The 19,861-nt window shown below is 42.1% G+C and overlaps 1 protein-coding gene across 1 annotated transcript in view; it reads right to left on the bottom strand.

The window, feature by feature from the left end:
* Window positions 1-18,606, bottom strand: part of KSR1 (kinase suppressor of ras 1) — a gene marked incomplete at its 5' end in the record, with an annotated part of 18,929 nt that extends 323 nt beyond the window's left edge. The window contains 16 exons of the mRNA XM_009706970.1: window positions 4,845-4,978; window positions 5,320-5,455; window positions 5,736-5,867; window positions 6,334-6,467; window positions 7,095-7,191; window positions 8,119-8,498; window positions 9,134-9,179; window positions 9,914-9,968; window positions 10,914-10,955; window positions 12,209-12,377; window positions 12,693-12,799; window positions 12,907-12,968; window positions 13,554-13,637; window positions 14,732-14,792; window positions 16,700-16,704; window positions 18,135-18,606. Coding sequence (XP_009705272.1) covers window positions 4,845-4,978; window positions 5,320-5,455; window positions 5,736-5,867; window positions 6,334-6,467; window positions 7,095-7,191; window positions 8,119-8,498; window positions 9,134-9,179; window positions 9,914-9,968; window positions 10,914-10,955; window positions 12,209-12,377; window positions 12,693-12,799; window positions 12,907-12,968; window positions 13,554-13,637; window positions 14,732-14,792; window positions 16,700-16,704; window positions 18,135-18,606 — 2,116 coding nt within the window. The remainder of the gene's footprint in view (window positions 1-4,844; window positions 4,979-5,319; window positions 5,456-5,735; window positions 5,868-6,333; window positions 6,468-7,094; window positions 7,192-8,118; window positions 8,499-9,133; window positions 9,180-9,913; window positions 9,969-10,913; window positions 10,956-12,208; window positions 12,378-12,692; window positions 12,800-12,906; window positions 12,969-13,553; window positions 13,638-14,731; window positions 14,793-16,699; window positions 16,705-18,134) is intronic.
* Window positions 18,607-19,861: the final 1,255 nt, after the last annotated feature.

Raw genomic sequence — 19,861 nt, 5'->3', positions numbered from 1 at the left:
GATAAGGGAGATGGAAAGAGTTATTAATTTTTAATTTTTCTTACAAAGCTACAGTCTTCTAAAAGGAGCTAAAATGGGTTAGATTCTGATCTCGTACAACTTCAGAAAAGCAGTTTAAGTAGTTAAGCAGCAAACACATGAACTTATTCACGCTAACCTCACTGGTGGAAACATACAGCACAAACCTGATTTGCCTCAAATTGGAGGAACAGGAGGGTTTGGTAAGTACCTAAGGTGAGTACAAGCCTGACACTTGTTTTCAATGGGCAGTTGGTTTCCTTGAAGGGAAGGAAAAAATGACCTACAGAATTTTATTTTTAAAAGGAAGGGGTGTTTTGACAAGGTGCATCAATTGGTTAAAAAAACCAACCAACCAACAGAAGAAACCCAAAGCCATTTGCTCCTCTTTATAGACTGTAGCAAGTGCATCAAGATGTCTTTTCCTTGGCCCTTAAACTGTTAGCATAGCTAGAAACGTTTTCACTTCAAAATGCCTTCCTACACACACGCACTCAGGTGACAGCAGAGCAGACAGCCTGAATACGTGAGCTCTTGCAGGAGACTTTCTGAGAATGACTATGCGGGTGTGTTTGTCCTCACTGAAGAGAGCAGAAACCTCTCTGGTTCTTGGTGCAGATCCTCCTCTGTCCCTGTCCTCTCCCCTCTGAGACAAGATAGTTTTTCAGCATTGTGAATTGGTAAAGAATAAAAAAGACCTTTTCTAAAAAGGCACATATTTGCTGTGTTACCTACAATTCTGCAAAGCCCCTAACATTAAGTCAGACCTCTTGCTGAGCAGGGGATGAAAAGAGAAGCAAACCATAAAATTCAAAGCGCTAGATTTGCAAGAGGAGGAGAAGGAGGAGGAACTGGAGGGTGTTCTTGCCTTCCTCCTCCAGCATTGTAGCTGATCCCAGCTGGCCCAGGTGGGCCAGTTCTGGACACCACTTGTGGCCCGGTCCCCAGCAGGCTAAGGGACTGCAGTCCGCTCCAAGCAGAGCACGGACCACCCTCCTTTCCACTCGCAAACTGCACCGGCTTCATCCAGCCCCTGACAAAATCGACTCTGGCTTCAATGCTGGCTCTGGTCCCAAGGGAGACCCAGATCCGGCCCTGAACTCTGCTCGGTTTGCAGTGCAAGTGGAGTGTTCAGTCATCGGCTGGGCCTGTGAAAATGTACCTGTTACCTTTGGTCACAAAGCCCCAGTCCAGTACTAAGATGACAGGCAAAACCTCCAACTGCAGCTCAGAAGCTGCAGCCCTCTGCCTCGTGAGACTTGCCGGACCTGCGCAGGCCGCACGAGTTTCGGGAAAACCCCCGCCTTGCTGGGCAGGACACGTGGAACTTGCTGGTGCTTGCACCTGGTTAGTTAGGGAGCAGATCACTAGACCCTCTCCAGGAAGAAGTTACAGCCTGCTGAAATGCTTCAGAAGTGAGAGACGGCCACGTTGTTAGACAGTAACTTCTTGCAGACAGGAGTTGTTATTCAAGCTAACAGCCCACACCAAGCGGAAAAAGGCAGAAAAGGAGAATTCGGATAAAGTGTTGATTATGTCCATGGGTTAATTTCGTGGTTTGTTTCTGCTTTTTTAAATGGAAGGTGATTGTCCAAGTTGCCGGTTAGGATACAACACATGGAAGCATGCAAGGTGGAGCCCATTATTGCACCAGTAGCTACAACCTACAAAGAAATATGGGAGGGAAGGGAAAAAGACACCGTGAGAGTTAGTTTTCAGTTATTTAAAGCAAGCCCTTGAGAACTACATATTATAAAGCTTACACCAGAATAAAGCATGGGGTTAGTGCAATGTTTCTCAAAGGATCTGTCGGAGGGGATGTGAACATGTCTGTAGGGGGTTTGGAATCCGAGCCGGTCTCCAGCTGGCATGGCTACAGGGAGCCTCCCAAGTGCGACTTGAACATAACGCGTTTTGCAGGAGATGAACAACAACTGAGCTGCCTGCGCTTTCATTTCAATGAGCACTAATTCAGCTGTCAATACTGATAATTAATACTGACACTTCAAGTACTTCTCCCCTATTAAATGCTTTGAGCAGAGAGAAAGTAGTAATGTATGCAAATTGACATGAACCACTTGTGGTGGTGAAGGGGGGACGTCAGTCCGCCTACCCAGGCAAAAATCATTAGGGTAGCTACTACATAAGGCATCGTTCTGCAGTTCCACAAGCTGTTCGAGACTAACTCCCCGTGGAAACACTAATGCAAAATAATCACTTGGCAAATTGCTCTGGAACTGAGCATTCTCATGAACTGACTGCCCAAATGGGAAGCATTACTTCAAGTTCATTTCCAATGTGATGTTAGAGGACAGTGCAAGAGCGTGATCATCTGCACGGGAATGTGTCGACAGCCTGGGCTCTCAGTCTGCTCTGTGGTGGCTGCTTAGGTAGGTGAAAAGATGTCAAATCAGTCATGAGAGTTAATGATCCAACACAAGTGGATCTTTTTGTTGAGAGAAATGAGGCAATCAAAGTGTTGACACACAGAACTGTAGTGTTGGAGCACAGTGTGTTTCTGTAGAAAGATACAAATATTACCAAAGGACACTGCTGTATCACACAGATCTCCTGGCAAAAGAATTGCTGTCTTCATAACATAACACGACTTAATTACAACGATCCTCCTTTGAGGCAAGGCAGGATTAGTTAAAAAAAAAAAATAGTAAAAAAATAGGAGGAAATGTCACAAGTGAAGCCAGCTGACTTGAAGGAATGGATAAGTGCAAAGCACAAACTCGAGGTAGCTGGGTATAGATCTGGCCAAGACAAGCTGTGACTGGAAATACGGTTTGGTGTGCTTTAGGCCAGAAGAGGGAAAAAAAAACAAACAACTGTTTCTCAAATTATGACTGAAGGACTGATAAGAAGCAGCAATTACACACAGGTCCATTTTTTAGCTCAGATTTTGTTGGTTTCTCTTTAAATTTTTACTTTAAAAAATGTAGACAATTGACATTGCAAGACACCTTGCCTCCCAACTACGTGTCATAGCACACAGGGGCAGTCACTGACGATGCAGAGACAACTGCCAAAGGTACGGCTCTCTCCAGCCTTCGTTGTCCCTTTTTAAAACGAGTGGTGTAGTATACATTTATACCTGTCCAGTTCAAGGAAAAAATAACAGACAGTGCTACTTATCAGTGAGTGGGTAGTAGGCATTCAGTCTTTGCTGCTAATAGTGTCCTTCTGTACAAGGATGAAGCCACAGTCTGGGAGAAGCATTCCACATTTTAAAGTTGTTAGACATCATAAGGTATCAGAGACCCAGTACAAATGTTGGGGAAATTGCACAAGAGACAAATGGCAAAATTTTCAATCAAAACCCAAACAAACCACACCCACCAAAGCACAAAACGCCAGGACAGTAGTCATCATATAAGCAAACAAAAGCATTTGGTTAGTTACGATAAGGTATTGCAGAAAGATCGTGAAGGGTTATGGGAAAGAAAGGGGCAGATTAAACATCAAAAAAAGGAGGAAAAAAGAGGAAATAAATATTAGAGGTTCAGTAGATGAAAATAAACACTGAGCAAAGTACGTGGTAAATGGGCACTGGTCGCAAACACATCTGATCTCCTGCAGGCTTTAAAAACCAAGATGTAACCTTGTGCCTAACAGAAACTGTGAGCGGGGTTCTGAAAGGGGGTCGCTGTCTTTCACTGGGGCTTGCAGGCCCAGCCCGTTCACCGACGTCCGTCGGAGCCTCTCGGGGTAACAGCAGTCAGCAGTGGAAATTGGACAACTGGCACAAAAGTGCTCTGGGGTGGGGGTTTCAGTCTCCTGGCTCCAGAACTTGTATCTGCTTTGCTTCCACTTGATTTTGGTACAAGTGGAACTGGAAACCATTCTTCTCTGAGAGTGACAGGTAATTCATGAGAAGGGAGGCTGAAAGTTTTAGGCCTTGTGGCTTTATACTCATCCAGTCTGAACTGGAATTAATTTTATATGCTGGTCTGGTCTGTCACAACAGATGTTGTGGGATGTACAATCAGGTGTTTTGAGGGACCTCTTCCAGTTTTGACAGTCTACAGATGTTCGATTGTATGAGACCTTTCTTCCCCAATTGCAGTACAGAAACTGACTTTGAAAGTATCACGATCCAGCAAGGATTTATGCTGACTTCTCATGATTTATCTTTCTTTGGTCCAGATCTTGACATAATTCCAACTTAAGAGATTCAGTCCAAACATTGCCACTCGCTCCTAGCTGTCAGTTTACTGCATCTTCAGCATTTCTAAATCACTTGACACATGATTACCACCCTACTTTGGTTTTTCCCCAGAAGTCAGTTATTCTCAGTCAGGACTAACGCTGCATTTCTTTATCTGCCTGTGCAAACTGGGCACTCTTCCATAAAGAGGAGGAGGGAGTTGGATTTTTTTCCCCCCTACATGCTCCTTGAGGAAGGCTACGAACTTAGGACTCTTCCAAAATTTGACAGTTCAGTTTCCAAGGGAAACGGTGGCACATTCTTTGGTCCTTCCCTTCCTCAGTCAGTACAAGCCATTATAGGGGAAATTGTAACCACTTTGGGGTTGTGGGCCCTTTCCAACACTGTTGGTAGATACTCTCTGAACTCAAATATAAAGCTGGATAAGTAATCTACTGAAGGAGGGAGGTGAATATGTTGAAGTAGGAAATGAACTGCCTGAAGCATGCAAGCTTAATTGCATAATTTCCTAGTAACTAGAAAAGCAGAACATCACACTGTTACTCTCCCATCAGAGGTCTGACAGCCCCCAAGAAGGCAAAATAAAGCACAGAAACGACCAGTTAGCAAATTCTGAGTGGCACAAACATTCTTAACAGCAGCAAATACTCACTCAGCAGACTTCCAGAAATGCCCTGGGTGGGAGAGCCGACGATTCAATTTTGGCAGTTTTTCAAGCATATCCATGAGGACAGTGAAGCTAGGTCTCTCACTGAGATCAAATGACCAGCACGCGGAGAGAATTTCCTGCAAAGGATATTTGTGGCTCATTATCTCCACTTAGTTCACAGGTCAGCTGTGCAGACCAAGCAACTGATTGAGCACTGTGATTTCTGCAAGCCCAGCCAGAGATACAGTTTAATAGAGGTCTTGGACATTACCACAATCAAACAGTATCCTGCATACCAGTGGATGTCCACTTCTGTATGACTGTTAAAGGCAGCGGCTTAGTATCTACGTGTCCCATTCTAATCTGTTCTCTCTCCTGCTTTTATCTTAAGAGTTATAATATCAGTAAAATAAATCTCCTCTTTATTTTTCCCTCATAAATAGCTATATGGAAGGATTCCTGCAACTGAGGTACTTACGTTGACTTCTTTCCCCAAACTAACAGTTGCAAGGACTTGTTTCACTCCTTCGCCACTTCCAATCTGCCAGATGAGTGCCTCTGCAGGCTGGTTCTTGAAAGGCCATTCTCTTGCTTGGAGCTCATACCACACAGTCCTGCAACATCAACAGACAAATCAAGCCTTTGCCCACTCTTAAGAGAAAGATACAAAACCCTGACACTGTTCCAATTTCTTCAGATAAGCTCTGGAAGGTGTCTAAAGCTGTGCAGCAAATCCCTCCCGCCCCACACACCTCCCACCTATGACTTTTGTAGTAGGTGAGGAAAATGCGTCCCAGCTAGAATCCCGGGTCTGTGAGAAGAGGATCACTGATGCACAAGGCTCAGGTCTCATTTAGTAAGCTCCCATGGTACTCCTAGGTGTTTCTTTCTTACCCAAAGGCATAGACATCTGCAGCTTTGGAGAAAGGCAGCTTGTCTTCATCTTTCCCAGGGGCCATCTCACGAACAATCTCAGGGGCCAGGTAGCATAACCAGTCATGAGGCAGCTTCAATTCATTCTCCCTCCTGAGTTCAAAAGAAAGAAGTGGCACTGAAACACTATTACTTCAACCAAGCAGCAGCGCATGACCCACACCTTTGCTTCACCTTGACTTTATTTACTCAAACGCCTTGACTTTATTTACTCAAATGTTTTCGCTGATGTTCCCTTTCTGATTTTCTTGCCATGTTAAAAAATATGCCTGAGTTAGCCTGACTCTCCAGCTTATTCTTGGGCTTAAAGTTTTGTTTGTTCTGTGTTCCGAGTCTTAATTCATACATAACTTCCTAGCTCTGTGCTACTGTAACTGTAGTAAGAACTCTGCCTAAAAAAAGAAAACAAAGAAAAAGTGCGCATTCCAAAAACATGTGTAGGTACTAAAGCAATCAACACTCCTCACTTGTACCGTGTAACGCATCAAAATGTTTCCCTCAACGCATCAAAATGTTTTCTCATTCTAGAAGTGGATCAAGCACTGAAACCTCCACTTACCTTCCCTCCTGAACCACACCCGAAATTCCAAATAATCCAAAGTCAGTGATCACAACTTTTCCATTGTCATAGAAAACATTCTTGGATTTCAGATCCTTATGTACGATCCCCTTTGCGTGAAGATACCCCATACCCTGGGAAATATATGCAGAGAAGTAAACTTTTTTATTATTATTATTATTTACAAGCATGCTTTGCTTTCTAATACACATTTGCTCTCATTACACTAGCGTAAATGATTAACTGCAAGTGGGGACACGGCAGCTATGTGTAAGAACAATGAACAACTGACACAAGTTTGCTCACTAAATTCACAGGATATTTCTGCCAGAAAAGAAAAGAGCAGCTTGAGAAATGCTTCTTCAGTTGAGAAATATTGAAAGTAAGCACAGAAGGCACTGTGCAGATCTGGGAGAAAATGCCACCTACTTCAGAATGCGTTAGCTTAGCTGCAGTTACTAATCAAGAGAAGAGACTGGGAAGGAAACTGGTCCTGCACACCTTTCTTCATTGTTCCCTTTATCTAAATTCTCCCTCCTCAGCCCCTTACTGACAAGCAAAAGGTCTGTTTCTCTCCTTACAGGCCTTTAGCTTACTGCTCACTAAATTAGCACTTTTTTAGCCAACTTTGAGTATCTCCTGCTGCAACACCCTGTCAGCCTACTGAGATTTACAGAACCTCGCTAGCTGTGCAGCCTATAAACTCTTGCCGAGGCACTGCCCAGAAAGTGGATGTCTCCGTTAGCATAATATACCCTTACCTTAATGATCTCCTGTGCTATCTGCCTGGTTTTGTTAATATCCAGGGATATCTTGGGGTCCCTTACAAAGGAGTGAAGCGTTCTTCCTTTGCAGAAGCTACAGAAAAGAGGAACAACAATCCTTAAAAAGGTATTCAAAATACTGGAGGGAAATAAGAACGTAATAGTGAACGTTCAGTTGGTTTTCTTATCATGTTGACAGAAACTCAGCCCTCTTTCACTGCTGAGAAATGCCATTTTGGAGAACTTTAAGGACCCAACTGATTTACATCTGTGTGGGTGTACACATGTAAGGATGCTGTAGGATAAGCAACAAATGCTTCTGTGTTTCTTCAGAGATCCAGCTGCTGTTATGCTGCTCTGACATCTGAAGTCCAGTTTTCAAAGTCTGAGCACCAGCCCTCGCTGCTGGTGCTACTGGTCACTGAGGCAGGAAACTTCCTTTGGAACTGGCAATTAGAAATGACCGAGTACCTCCTTACCAGACTACGAGAATGGCATGCCCTTGGCCTTAACTTACATTCAGCCTGCATATGAACATCCTAAAAAGCTGTTATTTAGAGACTACATGATCCTCATTTCAACTAAATACTGAAAATGGAAGAAAGGAGAAAAATAGTTAACATTTTTGCCTAATCAGCAAGTGTCCCCAAGAGGAACAGAAAGGAAGAGGTAACTGTTGCATCATCAGCCTCGCACATTGGTTTATTGTCACTTTGCTGAATTAGAACCATCTGGAAGTAGACGGCAGAGGAACAGCCTGTTCCAGGTATTTCTTTTTCTCCTGCTTTTTGAATTTTATTATTTAAGAATTCAAAAGTGATAAGAAAATTGCCAAAAAATATTGTATGTTCCCTAAAAGGAAACAACCCTAGTATCCAAAACTCTGAGCAACACAGACTGCATTCATGTCTGCCACCTCCTGACTGCAGTAACAGGTTTATTTTTATAAATAAAAAGTAAGTATTATCTATCTAGATAATATGTATATATTAAAAATAATACTAAGATGCTCTATCCTTACCTGGTAATGATTGCTAAATGAGGAGGGTTCATGCATGCTCCCATGAAAAGTACCACATTCTCATGCCGAGTCTGTCTATAGTTCATCACCTCCTTTTTAAAGAGCTTGAGATGATCCTGATTGTTCCCATCTATCTCCAGCAGCCTGATGGCCACCTCCCCATGCCATTTTCCCTTGTAAACCTTCCCCCATCGTCCTTGCCCAATAGGATCCCCCAGTTCAATCTGTTCAAAGGGAATGTCCCATTCTTGCAGGTAGACGCTGGTCTGGCTAGGTTTGCGATAAATCATCCCTTGCAAGTGGGGCCGTCTGTTTGGCAAATCCTCTACCTCATCCTCATCGTCTTCAGGTTCTGATTTATTAGTCTCCGTTTCTTCCACCTGTTCACAAAAAGAGAAGGGAAACATACGGTGAGAGTCCCACCTGGGTGGGGTGGGCGTATGCGTTTGACTACGGCTCTAGAAACATACCTCATAGGACAAAGTAATCTCAGAAGGCTACAAAAAGGCATACATCTTCTGTATCTCAGTGCATGCCGGTGAAAACAAGAAAGGCTTTATCCCATATAGAGTTGAATTTGTAGAACCAGCACTAACATCTAGGCACTCAGTATCTCTCAGGATTTGGCCTTCAGTGTGGGGCAAAATGCTACAGACCATTCTAAAAGGAAGGGTCAAGAACCTCTTTTTTCTTCAAATAAATGTGGGTGCAGGTTTTTTTTGAGATTACTAAAATTCTCCTGTTAGAGAGAAATCCTCCAAAAACCAACTCACTTGATCCAAAATCCAGTAATTTCTGCTGAAAGCATCGATTCTACCTCTACTGGTTTACTCATCCCTACAGAAACCCATTGCAGTGTTCATACTACAAGCTGAACACATGTTTAGGCACTACCAAAATCACAGACTCATGAATAGGTATCGAAAGGCTTTCCTATGCAAAGCATAAGCCCATGCTCATTGTGCTTTCAACATGGCATTTCCGATTGTACAAGAGGGCAAACTAGAAAACCTACCTCTGCTTCACATTCAACTCCATCTGTGTCTGGCTGTTGATCAGCACTAGCAAGAGAAGACAGGTTTACAGTGAAAAATAGTGTTTGCATATCCCCCTGAGTTAGGAAAGTGGGTTGCTACGTACGCCATTAGTGGAATAGAAAGAAGCAAAGAGAGAAGAGATCTTGATAGCATTATAGTAGGTCAGAGAAGAGTACCATTACTGCTCCATTTAACAAATAAGGACTTTTGAAGCTTACTTTAGCAAATGAGGGACGAAGACTTTGAAGTGATTTTCCATGATGAAGTGGTAGGAATTGACTGGGCAGTGGCATGGCTACATTATTATAACGTGTTCCACTAACGGCTACTCCCATTCCTACTACTGAAACACCTACAGTGGGGAAGCAATTGTGAGCACTGGCAACGCAGGCTGAAGTCTTTTGCATGCGCTACAGTTCAGATCCTTAAAAAGATGTTTGCTTGTGGCTCAGTGTGCCGTGCTCTTTTAGTTGTACAACTCCGTAACTTCCATTTCATTGGACCTTTCTGATCTCGGGAGTGCACACATAGCCATAACTAGATACTAAAGGCATGGACTTCTTACTGTCCCATTTAAAGTAAAAATCAGATTCAGTTTTATAAAATTAGGAATACCAGTATCATCCTTGCTGACTACAATTATCCTGTGAGTTCTCAGATAGTAAGTTCAGTTTTGGTTACAACATAGCACTTTCAGAGCGATCTGAAGATTATCAGGTAAACACTATACAAATAAAAGAATTTAAAACTATACTTACTTAGTGTCTGCAGCTGTTTCTGGAGGCTGTGCTATTTGTGCAGGACTGGGAATTTCTAGGAAAGTAGAAACATTTATGATGCATATTTTACACTTTAATCTTTTATAAGATTGGATGTTTAAATGTTGCAATAGTCACTATTTGCTTCTTACCCAGGAATTATAAACTCAACCACAGACAACATGGTTTTATACTTCTATTCATGTAAGCCTACGCTCATCTTTCCTAGTACTTAACATACCTACAAGCCCAGTCTTCTTCCCATTCACCTACTCATCTGTAATATCTGTAGTTCTTTCAATGTCAGTCCTTGTCTGTGAACTTCTCACACGCCTTCAGAAATACTTAAATCCTCAGAGAACTAGGACGTTTGAATTCATCTATACTGCAGGTCATATCTTCCAAATGCACCTAGCCTGTCCAGTGCCACCAGTGCACAGGAAATTCAGCTTGGGTTGCAAATCCTTCCAAAATTCGTAATAAATACCCTGTACCTGGGTCATCAATTCTCACTTTGGAAACTTCGGAAATAAACAAGCTGTTTCTAATGGTTCACAAACAGTTGACCGAGAAAAGTTTGTATAAGTAAATCCATATATGAATAGTGTTGCATCACTGTTAAATCCCATAGGCAAGAGCCTGAGTTCATAAAGGTGAGCTCAGCATTCCTGAACTGACAGCGTTCATGTATACTAGCCAGGTACACAACCCTAAAAGTGAGCCTTTTTAAAGAAAGAATATGGCTGTGTTTAGAATCCCACAGTAGAAAGTTACTGTCTTACAACTGAATATTCAAAGTTTCGCCTTAGCACATAAATCACATCACTACCTCATATTAGGAGAGGCTTGAATTATACACTGAGATAAGAGAAAGTTTGAATTGTTTTAGATAGTTTTTTTTAAAGCAGAATTATTGTTCTTGGGCAGCATGCAGAAGTTTACAAACAAGTTACTTTTTGGCAGTAGAAGCTGGTTAGTAGAATTAAAACAATCAACTCACCTGGGAAGATAAATTGTTGTCTATGTTGAATGTAGTAGGCAGCTTTTTTATTAATTGTTTTTTTTAAAAAAGAACAGCAAAAAAAAAAAATTACCAGGAGAAAAAACAACACAAACAAGTTAGAGGATCATCAGTAAGTGCCCCATATGCATTCAATGAATTAGTCCCAACTCATTGTTGGGAACAGATTAGTAGATTATCAGCCTGCTTGAGGGGGTGAATTTCAGCACATGCATTTTTGGAAGACTATGACGGATGATACTTATCAAATGAAAGTTATGTTACCAATAAGCAAACAATCTGGTGGGAAAACAACACATTCAGATTTCAAGCAGCAGAAGCAAATTTAGAGAACCCAGGAATGCTAAAAGGCAGGCCCACATAAAGGCTGGTGCTTTGATTCTCTCTCATGTCTTCAGCTTTTCAGAGATGCACCTAGAGAAGCTGAAGCTCATGAGCCATCTGCAAGCATATCTGTTTATTTCAGTGAATTTGAGCAGTATGTCCTAATACAAAGTAGTTGCAGTAGAATCCTTGTACTAAACCTGCTCTGCTTCTGCTCCTTTTGAGTAGGCTAAAACAGCAACTTTCACTCACAGATCAAAAGCTTGACACAAACTATAGCAATGTTGAAGGTTAGATGTGGAAGCTATTGAGCAGCATGTGACTTCATTTCCAGATTGAAAGAATTAAATTTATTCTCACTATGTAAATCTTTGCCGTTGTTGGAGATTCTTGCCTCTATTGCCTTTGGTAAAGAATGCACATTTGGGTTCTTAATCTATAAAGTATGTAGGGTAAATTCTTCTCCAGCATACGTGTATGTCAATGGTTTAAAAATGAGTGTTGATTGTTGGTTATCTTTTGGAAGGGACTGGTAAAGTAATTCTCATTTTTACGTTTTGCTGTAGCAATCAACTTACTCATGATTTAAAGCCACTGGTGACCAAACTCAGCAGGCAGCATGCATTTTACAATACAATGAGAAAACGGAGGAGAAAGAATGTAATTTTTTTTTTAGTCCTTTTCAAAAAAGTAGAACGTGGAAAGATCAAATCATTTAAGAAAGGTGCCAACATTCCTCAATAACCTGTCTTCTGCAAAGGTATCTTGCTGATACCACTTTAAAACTTGTAAGAACAGACCATTTTCTTTTATCAGGTAACAAGATACACCTCCACACCTTGCCTAAGACACAACTACGTATTCAGAAACTTATGAAGTCCTGGTCAGCCTCCGCTTGCAAAGAGGCCTTTCTGATCTTGGCAGAGGTCTCCTGAAAAAGATGAGTTTACCTGGGAAGTTAAATCGTCCATCCCTCTGGCCCATAGGAGATGGGTTTGGGGGAGGTGTTGCACTGGGAGGGTTGGAAGACTGGAAAGGCGCTGGAGAAGATGGTGTGGATGAGGTTGTAGAAGAAGGATTACTGCTAGAGTCCAGATGATTTATTGCTGGTGGATGCTCCTGCAAAGCAAGGAAAGTAACTTGTGAGAAAACAATAAAAAGAAAGAAAGAATTCCCCTCTGCTTACTGAACAACAGAAAAAGGAAAGCTGTCCCTAGCCTCAATCATAGCATAGTTTTTCTAAGCAAGTAGGCAGCTGAAGCTGTGCGCAACCTATGTTTTACAAGGAGAAAATGTCATGTATCAAAGTCTCCATGCAAACTGAAAGCTCAAGGTGCCATTCTTGCTCCAACCAGCAAGATACTGCTGCCATCTCTCCTTACTGTAGCTCCTTAGTGACTTAGAGACACAAGACTCACTTCAGTCACTATGTACCTTTTTAGTTAGTGCTTTGGGAAGAGTTCCAAATTGTGGTTCTGTTGGTCTGTCTACTGGATTATTGATATCAGAAGGGACAGACTCCGTTCTTCTTATTTTTGTTACTGAAAAACAGGTTGGAGAAGGGAGAAAAAAGCTTTAATCAGTCTTTTTATTCTTGCGATACCATTAATTACATTGAAATGCTAAGAATTTGTAGAAAATTACTTACTGGGAAGGAAGGATATTCTACAAGCAGGTGCCTCTTTAGTACATTTGTTGTGACATTTTAATCTGAAAGAGAAATATTACATGTTAAATAACAACTTGTTCTTACCCCAAAAGAGGAAGCCTACCCTTAATTTGTAATTCTTATGCTAATGTTAGAGGGAGTTCTGGAATGCTCCGGGCCCCAAAGCAGCATGCATTCATATGAAGAATCCCATTATGTATGTCATTAGGCTAATGAAAGCCATATACATGTCTTCGCATCTGATTTATTTTTAATATATTTACCTTCATTGGCTCTCATCCAGCAACAGTGAAGCACTAAGATCTCAGCACTCTGGAGTAACAACCCAGACAGAGAAGCAAAAACTAAAATCCTCACTGTTATTTAGGTATCCAGCTCCCACTACAAGATTTGCCCATGATCAGGTAGGAAGCCTGTGGCAGGGAAATAAATTTGATTCATCCAAGTGTCAGGCTACCAACCTAAAGTGTAAGTTGTGCCAAAGCATCCCTTTGCCAGTTCAGAAGCTGACTGAAAAAATGATGCCACTGCTAAGAGCACATCACATCAAGAGACAAGTGTTACTGGCAAACTTTAAAGAATCAAATGCAAAGTTCTTCTGAAAAAGACCATCACTATGTGCTCACCTGCAGTACTTACACTTCACCCCGAACATCATGCTTTTCTGACAGACTTGGCAAATCTGAGATAACCAAGACTTTGTAGAGAACCTAAGTAGAGACAAGAGGGGAAAAATTATGTTAACTTGTGCCTAAGGCAAAATTAACAGTTGTAGGTAGTTACAGACAGGCTACACTTGTTCAACTCTTTCTGAAAAGGGCAAGTGGTATTGTGGAAAAGACTTTTCACTTTTCTGATCAAAAGCAACTGAAAGAAGGCTGGTACTAACTCTGCTGACCTCTGGCTTAGTTCTCCACTCTTGGAATAGGGCTGAGAGGTGCCTCTGACAAGGAGACGGGGTGTGCACGAACACACATCTCTTGAAGGTCCTCAAAGCTGCAGCTCAGCAATTACAGGTCTGAAGCCTCATGCAGTGAAAGATACCCAAGTGACAGAATACCACTTCTTTTCATAAAACATCCTCAATCTGGAATTGAGCTTCACCTCATGAAACAAGCAAGTCTCTAAGTACACGAAACAAGCACACACTCCAAGTGTAGATCCAGCCTGTGAGTGTGTGCTGCCTGTTCGTCACTGCTGTCCCTCCGCAGCTCAGCAGGACATGTCATGTGGTGCTGGTTAAATTCACCTGAGCATCTTTGTAGAACTGGGACCTAATTTATGGTGGGTGGGTGGTGGTGGGAGTATTATCCCTTTTACCAGAAAATTAAACAGATAAGTTGGTTTGGCATTAGAACTGACTGGTCCAGTTTTGGTTTGGATTTGGGAAGAGGGGATGCAGGAAGCTACAAGGGAGAAAAAGGGAAATATATGCTCTTTCCAAGTCGGGAGGAAGCAGCAGCTTTCTTTTCATTTATAGCAGTGGAAGTGTTTTAGAAAAGGCATTATTGCACATTTGGCATGCTTGGTGATGTATGGGGTGATAGGACCATGCTGCTGCTGGTATATTAGTCATTATAGAATCATGAGTCAATGGGCTTTGTATAAAGGATTTCAAGTGCATACACTAAAAAGAAATGAAGCTGAAATACATAGTTAAGGCTGAACTTGGCAAATGAGGCACCCAACCCAACTTCAAACCTATCTTAGAGTCGTGACTGCTGCAAACGCACTAAATAGGATGCTGTCTTGCTCTGACCCTCAGTTTGTTTCCTTTGTGGCTCCTGCAGCATGTGTTGCATACCTGTGTGTTACAGCTAAGCCAAAGTCTCTTCGTACCGTTTGAGGGGATCCTTGGGAGAGTTCTGGTGGAGAACAAAAGGATGTTTTAGGGAAGCATTACTCACAAGCATGCTTACCAGTCTAGACAGAAACAAAGTGATCACTATTACAGATAAGGACTAGTAGCCATGAGACAGTAGCACAGCTGAGACTGGTTTGCCTTCTGCTGTAAAGCTACTACCAGATACTACTCTCCTCTTTGTTTTCATACGGAAGCAATGTAAGACAAGATTTAGTAGTGGAATCATAATTCTTCCTTCTTTTTGTTAAATCATTATGTTTTATATTTAGGGATTTCAGAAGTCCATCTGATTAAGTCTAGGCCATTCTTAATGTAGAAATTCAGACTTTACTGCCAATTGGTTTATTCCCAATTGGTTTACCACAAATACCATCACTCAGTTTTCACGCAGTGTCAGTAGACTTCAGAATATTCTTTTACACTGAAAATTATTATCTCCATTTTATAGACAGGGCCAGTGTGACTCAGAAGAATAAAAAGATTTATGTGAGATCACTTAACTAGCAGATAAGTGCAGAAAAGGAGACCCAGACTTCAGAATGCCAGTCCAGCACTCCAGTGGTTATACGACATAACTTTCTAAAAACTCTCAAATACTAAGATTCTGGCATATTTCCTGAATTAAATCTATAGCTGTATGGCAAATCTGGAGAAAACTCAAATCTGCAAGTATCAATACAGCTTCAAGGCTGGACACTGCCAATGCTTACAAAAAGCCAGTCTCTTTATTTGACCCTAGATGGCACCAGATTCTTTTTTATCATTATTCCAGTGAATCTTTAAAGGCATCTGTGGTCTTCAGCATCTTAGAACAGGCTGGAATGACTAGCTGCTTTTCCAAGGAACGTTGCTGATCTAGTGTGGCCATCCAAATGCAGTCATCTGAATTAATCACAATACAACAGTTAAGATGGCTGTTAACATCAGTTAAGATGCTTAAATCCTTACTGAAGGGTCCTAATGAATATCAAAAAGTTTGGAATTGAATAGGACTTAGAAGAGCCTACAGCACAGGTTTTAAAACAGACAATATGACTACATGCATAGAAGCACCAAAATTCTTAATTTCTGTTTGAATTTACTCTAATGCCTTTTTTATTTATTGCATAAATTCTATCACTCTCCACAGAGAAATGCTCAGATTTCTGCTTGCATTTTCATTTTACAATTTTCTTTCTATGCTTTTTCATTTCTGAAAGTAATTCCTGGGATTTTTGTTTTAAAGGGCATTACATATATGTGTGGTGCTATAATGTCCTTATTTGGACTTTCATACTTTACAAAAAGGTGAGACACTTTCCAAGATGTCCACATCTCTCTACATTAGCTTCCAAGGTTATAGGTTGTGTCTGAGACAGACACACATAGTCACATCAGGATAGCTAAAACACTAAATAGCATTGATACGTTACTGGATTAAAAAAACAAGTCCTAGTCCTGTAAGCCATTAAACATGTGAAAAGACTCATCAACATTACAGGAAGCATTCCACATTTAAGCACATGCTGAAGTGTTTCTCGGAAAGTTGCATGCAACCGTCTAATTTCATTACATTTGGATATTCATTGGCAACGAATATCCAAAGATGCTAAATGGTTAGATATGAACTTATTTCTAGTACCAAGAGGCATCAATAACAGCTGTCAAAGTCACAGACAAGCAATTACACACAAACCCCTTGCTTTAACTCTTTAAACATCAATATTCCTTTTCCTTGCTTTTGTCATCTGAAGAAACCCCAGGTACAAAAAAGACCACGTAAACATCCTGCAGTTCTCCAGAAGGCCAAGCTCCTGTTAAAGTTAACAGGAACTCTGAGGTAGAAGGCCTTATTGAGGACCTCCAAACGCTGCACAAGGACAGGTTCTTCTCTCTCAGCAATGAAATGAAGACATAAAAGTCTCTTACCGAACCTAGAAATGAAAAAAAAATATTTTTTTTCTTAAACATTCATATTCATGTGACAGGATACACACTTTGCTACAGCAGAAGCACTCTCCTGCAGCGTCTGACGTCAGGTTTACAAACATCTCTGGTTTTGCACAGGCTCCTGAAGTTGCTGCATAACCAATATTTTCCTGCCTACAAATGGTAGTCTTTGCTGGGTAGAGCTCCAGCTCCAGCTCCAGCCTGCGAGCGAAGCGCACAAGAGTGGAGCTGAGTTTTGGCTTGCAGATGAGAAGCGTTAAGGGGGCTGCACAATGCAGTCAGCTGGCAGGCTCCATGAAGTGCCTCAATCGCAGAAGTGCTACATTTTGCAATTCCTATCAGACTCACTCAATGGGACCCAGATCACAGCAGAACTAGGTTCTTGACACTGAATTTCAAAACAAAGCTGTGGTTTGGCCATAGATGCTCACTTGCTGCATTTAGAGGTTTAGCAATTTGCAGGTTTTAGTACACACTTCATATGCACTCACAGTGTGGAAGAATACTGTACTGCTTACAAGGCTATGCATTTATAATGAACTCTTTCATGTCAACCAGCAGAAATACAGTACTGCAGCATCAGAAGCACAGCCATTTGCTGTTAATGCTCACACCCAAAATCTCAACTCCATTCTCAGCTGGGCTAGTTTCCCTCATATAAAAACACAATTTTGGTAAAAAGGTCCCGAGTAGAACAGGCTCTCTGAACTCTTCAGGTGGTCAAAGAGTTAGGGTAAGTTGTAATGATCCAGTGCCTGCCACAGAATTTGGATGCTGACCTAAGTCTCTGTGATCTTTACAGATAGCCACAGTCTTTGGAAGGCACATTCATTTCTTTCCCAGTTTGAACTATTAGTTAAATGTTAGATTAATACCTTGCATCCTACCTACACCAAAAAAAAGTGTATCCCAAAGCCTGGATCAGTCCAAAAAAAGGTGTAGCCTAAGACCATTTGTCTTGTTATAGAGCTACAGTTGTCCATACTGTAATAAATGTGTTTTAAAGCTCACACTAGCAGCTAAAATACATCTTAAGATAAAAACATAAAAGAATACCAGTCACTCGAACTGTGAGGAACATTTAAAGACAGGAGAATTCTAGTATGTAAAATTGGCCACTACATGGTTGAGAAAAACTGATTGGGCCCTTTAATAGCAGCAGCCATCCCAATCTCCCCAGCAGGTGCAATTTTAAATAAATTCAAATAAATTTCAAGTAAAATACACTATTAAACAAGTAGGTTTTGTGGTTGTTTTAGAATATCCCACTGACAGAGATTCTCAGGCTACAGTGAAACCGTGACAAGGCAATGGGACACCACCTCTTTCAGAGTCAGAACTGGAACGCCGAATGCCTCTGGGTATGAGCACAGCCCACCAGCGCCCAGGGGGAAGGAGGAACTGTCATGCTTACTTTATTGGAGGAACTTCATCTATCCTGTTTCCCAACTGTGATTCATGGGACTTGCTCCTTGTGAGCGTTGGAAAGTTAGGTAGCAGCTGAAAAACCTTCCGGCAAGGGGGAGGAGGAGTCCGTGGTGGCTTCAACTTATGCCGTCTCTTGGCTTGAGGAGTGGTTGGTGGAGTGATGGTGATGCTGTGAGGAGTCCTTGGCGTTAACCTTCCACTGTGTGTGGGGAATGCAAAAGGGTCCAGGAGGTTTTCTGCATAGATAGAAGGTCCATGGCTCGAGGCAAGAGAATCTGAAGATGGGATTGTAGATACTGACACAGAACGTGCCTGCTGGCTGTTGCCCTTGGGAAGGTGCAGCGCAGAGGGACTCCACGTGGGCGCAGAGGGGCAGGGGGATTCGGTCGAGTTTGTAGAGCTGTTCTCCCGGCGTGCCTCAGAAAGGTTCATGAGCACATCATCTTTTAACTCCCCACCTGCTCACCAACCGCAGCAATGTTAGTGATTGATTAAAAAGAAAAGGCAATGTATACACACATACCACATCATGCTGCTTTAGGCTATAAGGTGGGTTTTTTCCCCCTGCTTTGCACCTAGCCAAGGTGCAAGCCTAGTTTCTTCTCCCCTGACACCCATCAGCTTTAAAACGAGAACGGTAGTACCTACCCTTCTTTTCTATCTGCAGCTATATATATAAAAGCTAAAACCATGTCCTATGTTCTAAGCTGGGCTGAGTTTTAACAGACTGGGGCCCTATTGAAGAATGTGGGATATACATACCTACACAAAACAGGCACCCACATCCTACTGCAAACCTACATGGATTTGGTGCCAACCTGTTTAGACAAAGCAGTATATCCAACCTGGCTCCCTGTCTACTTTTAGACTGGCCTTTAGTAAAAAGAGGAAACTATTTTCTATTAGCCAGCAGAACTGGTAAATACCACTTAAACTGAGAAAGGCCATTAGATTGGCAATAAGGAGTATCTAAGGAGCTCCTGATACTCATTTGGCCATGTTTGTCTCTCTCCGGCATGTAACCAGTGCCTAGAACTCACCTGACACCTGGAGTACTGAGGCGCTGCTGTTCGATTACAGGCAGCAGCAGTACTCAGCAGAGCTGCTGTGTTTGTTCAGACTGTATTAGCTAGAGCTGCACCAGGGACAGAGAGCTGGACCAAAGGAACCACTACATCCCGCGAGGTCGCTGCTGCAGCCCAGGACTGCCTTCTACAATGCCTAGCACTGTAGTTCAGAACGGTCCAGCACGGCTTTGTCCTGCTTTCGTCTGGGATAGAGTTAATTTTCTTCCTAGTAGCTGGTACAGTGCTGTGTTTTGGATTTAGTATGAGAATAATGTTGATAACACACTGATGTTTTAGTTGTTGCTCAGTAGCACTTACCCTAAGTCAAGGACTTTTCAGTTTCCCATGCTCTGCCAGCGAGGAGGTGCATAAGAAGCTGGGAGGGAGCACGGCCAGGACAGCTGACCCCAACCAGCCAAAGGGATATTCCATACCATAGAGTGTCATGCCCAGTATAGAAACTGGGGGGAGTTGGCCGGGAGGGGCCGATCGCTGTGCAGGGACAGGCTGGGCATTGGCCAGCGGGTGGTGAGCAGCTGTATTACGCATCACTTGTCTTCTCTGGGGTTTTATTCTTCTCTCTGTTATCTCCCTTTTAATTATAATTATTATTGCTGTTATTATTATTATAATATTTTATTTCAAT

Source organism: Cariama cristata, unplaced genomic scaffold, assembly GCF_000690535.1.
Source record: "Cariama cristata isolate BGI_N322 unplaced genomic scaffold, ASM69053v1 scaffold6849, whole genome shotgun sequence".
NCBI lineage: Eukaryota > Metazoa > Chordata > Aves > Cariamiformes > Cariamidae > Cariama > Cariama cristata.
This window is presented reverse-complemented; position numbering and strand designations above follow the sequence as displayed.